This window comes from Arachis duranensis, chromosome 1 (genome assembly GCF_000817695.3).
Source record: "Arachis duranensis cultivar V14167 chromosome 1, aradu.V14167.gnm2.J7QH, whole genome shotgun sequence".
Taxonomy (NCBI): Eukaryota; Viridiplantae; Streptophyta; class Magnoliopsida; order Fabales; family Fabaceae; genus Arachis; species Arachis duranensis.
The window spans coordinates 42,533,642-42,536,559 of NC_029772.3; the positions used below are offsets into that span (position 1 = coordinate 42,533,642).

At 32.0% G+C, this 2,918-nt stretch overlaps 1 protein-coding gene across 1 annotated transcript; it reads left to right on the forward strand.

Moving 5' to 3' along the window:
• The first annotated feature begins 215 nt into the window (after positions 1-215).
• LOC107487319 (auxin-responsive protein SAUR36-like) lies at positions 216-2,102 on the forward strand. The gene is made up of 2 exons (XM_016107939.1): positions 216-308; positions 1,692-2,102. The coding sequence occupies exons 1-2, from the start codon at positions 216-218 to the stop codon at positions 2,100-2,102; spliced, it is 504 nt and encodes a 167-aa protein (XP_015963425.1).
• The last annotated feature ends 816 nt before the right edge of the window (positions 2,103-2,918 follow it).

Here is a 2,918-nt window from a genome sequence, read left to right on the forward strand (position 1 = left end):
GGTCCCGCCATCGTTCTCAACTATGCCATCTCTGGCTTCTCCGCCCTCCTCTCCACCCTCTGCTACACCGAGTTCGTAGTCGATGTCCCCGTCGCCGATAACTCTTTCTCCTTCCTCCACATCGAGCTTGGTGACTTCATTGCCTTCCTTGCTGTCGAAAACTTCCTCCTCGAGGCTGTTGTAGGGTTGTGTATTGGTCTTATACATTCTTCGACATGGTGGCAACTATGGCTGAGGATGGCGGAGGTGGGCGGTGGTGGCTGTTCCTCCATTCCGGCGTAGCAGTTGAGCGAAGATGGAAGAGGAAGGTAGTTTTGGTTGAAGTGGATGGGAACAATTAAACCCCTGACCATTTGAGGTGGATAGAGACAATTAACTCTCTGACCATTTGAGGTGTCATCCACATCAGCAAGCTAACACACGCTCACCGTGCCAGCTCAGCATTTTTCGATTGTAGTTACTGAAAATCCACCCACAGAAACCGTCTTGTGTCACGAAAGTATGGAATATGGACCGAAGTGAATTGTTTTATTTGCCAGAGAAAACTTTGTTATTCTACAAAATGGTCAAGAATCGAATTGGTAGTTCACTCCACAAAAAAAAAAAGTACTACCAAATAAGTACTCATTCCGTGCAAAGGGCCGGTATTACTCTAGTTTGAAGATAGAAAATATACCGTGTTGACACAGGACAAAAGAAAAAGTACAGTACCTGGTAATATAACACTACAATCCGATGGAGATCTACCGAATTAACTAATTTTCTTTTCCCAAGCAATATAAACACCAAAAGAAAATGTATAAGAACTTTCTTGGGCAATATCGAAAGGACGAAGAAATAATATACATATTACCTTTTGAAAGAAACTAGGAAATTTTTTTAAATATAACGATAACATATTTTTCCAGGTTTAAGGGTTAATAACATAATATTTCCAAGTTTGGAATGTTTGCGTAAGAAGACATGTGACAGCTTGACAAAATTGAACATTTCTCTTGTTCTTGGTCAAAAGTTGTGCCACATTAGTGCTTCCTTTTGTGCACATCACCTTATCGCTAATTAAATTGACCAAATTATAATCACATTAATATTATTAATCATCACCACTTACACAATCCTACACCACCACTCCAACACATGACAAAAACGACACAATTCTTAGTCTTTTAAAAGGAGCAACCCTACTAATGATCAAATAATCAAAGCATCTCTACAAAATTTGTCACACATACACAACAAACGTACTCTCTCATTCCATTGAATATCTTCAACTCTTATAGTTCAATATGATATGATAGTAATAACCCGATGTAACCACGAGAATCAAATCTCTCTCCAATGGAAAGGTGGGGACGCCATTACGTCGACTGTTAACCCAAGGGAGAGGTATGTTCTAATATAAACTCTTATTTAATGTACGCTAAAAATTAATCCCTCGTATAAAATACATAAAATATATATTAAATATATATATATATATTAAAAATAAATTAAATAATATATATATTTATAAATAAATATATAATATATAGTAATCGATTTGGAGGCTGAATTTTAACATATCATGAATAATATTTTTTATTTGCATATAATATCTTAACTTAGTATACACATATAATTTGCAGGGAGGAACGAAACAAAACTTTTTTCATATCATTCCATAATAACAAAAAGTGTCTTGGATTAATTAGACGTCGATAAGAAAGTCAGAAAGGCAGCTTGTAGGCATGAACCCCAAGCATGTGATGTTGAAATGGGTGCGTCGTCTTGGGCCTGGAAGCTCTTTAAAGAACAGGTATGTTGCATTGGGCCTAAGCCCAATAGAGGTAGTACCGAAGGGACATATGGCAATTTATGTTGGAGAATGGGAGGGAGAGAAGCAACGAGTTTTGGTGCCCGTTACACACTTGAACCACCCTTTGCTTGGGAAGCTTCTAGAGAAGGCAGAGAAAGTGTATGGGTTTGATCATCCAGGTGTAATAACCATACCTTGTGGAATATCAGAGTTCCAGAAAGTTCAGCAGAATATTTACTCGGCACAACGACTCCAAAGGCGACGCCAAATATGTTGCTCTATCTATATCTATAATACCAAATACTAATAATAGCTGGAGTCGCAGATAAACTTTTTCTTTAAGCGATCACAAATTAAAAACTTCTACAGAAAGTAATTCGTGTTGGAAAAATATACATCCTAATACAAGCATATTTATAGTTGTACCACGAAGGAAAAAAGAATGGACTCACTTGATGTATGTACAAAATTATGAAATAATCAACAATGAGCTAATGATTGCTACTCACTTGATAAGTAATTTTTAAAAGTATAGTTATTTATACAGTTTTTTTTATTAAGTTAAACTTTTGAAAAAAATAATTTTATGATATGATATTAGAATTTTTATAATTTAAAATTTAAAATTTAATCATTGATGATCCAAAAAAATAGTATAAAATAAAGAGAAAATTTTACTCCATTTTTTTAAAAAATGATAAAATGATACTTCCTTCCTTTCTATTTGTAAAATATGTATTCTCCCTCCTTATAACTTTTAAAAAATCTCGTTTTTAATTCATTTTAAATTTTTGTGTTAACTAATGTTAATTTTATCTATTTTTCAAGAAAAATAAATTATTTTTTACAAAATACCCTTTAACAAAATTTTATTCTTTTGTCATTAAATTTTGCTTACCAAAATATCATTTAATAAATTATTTTTTATTAATTAAATTTTATTTTTATCAAAATATTTTTTAAAAAATTTAATAATTAAATTATTTTTTCGAAGATACTCTTCAATAATCTTTTAATTATTAAATTGTGATTTTACTAAAATTTTTGTTAACAATAAATTTTATATTTACTATTAATTTTTTTATATTAATATGTATTATTTTAATATTAAATAAAAAAATCT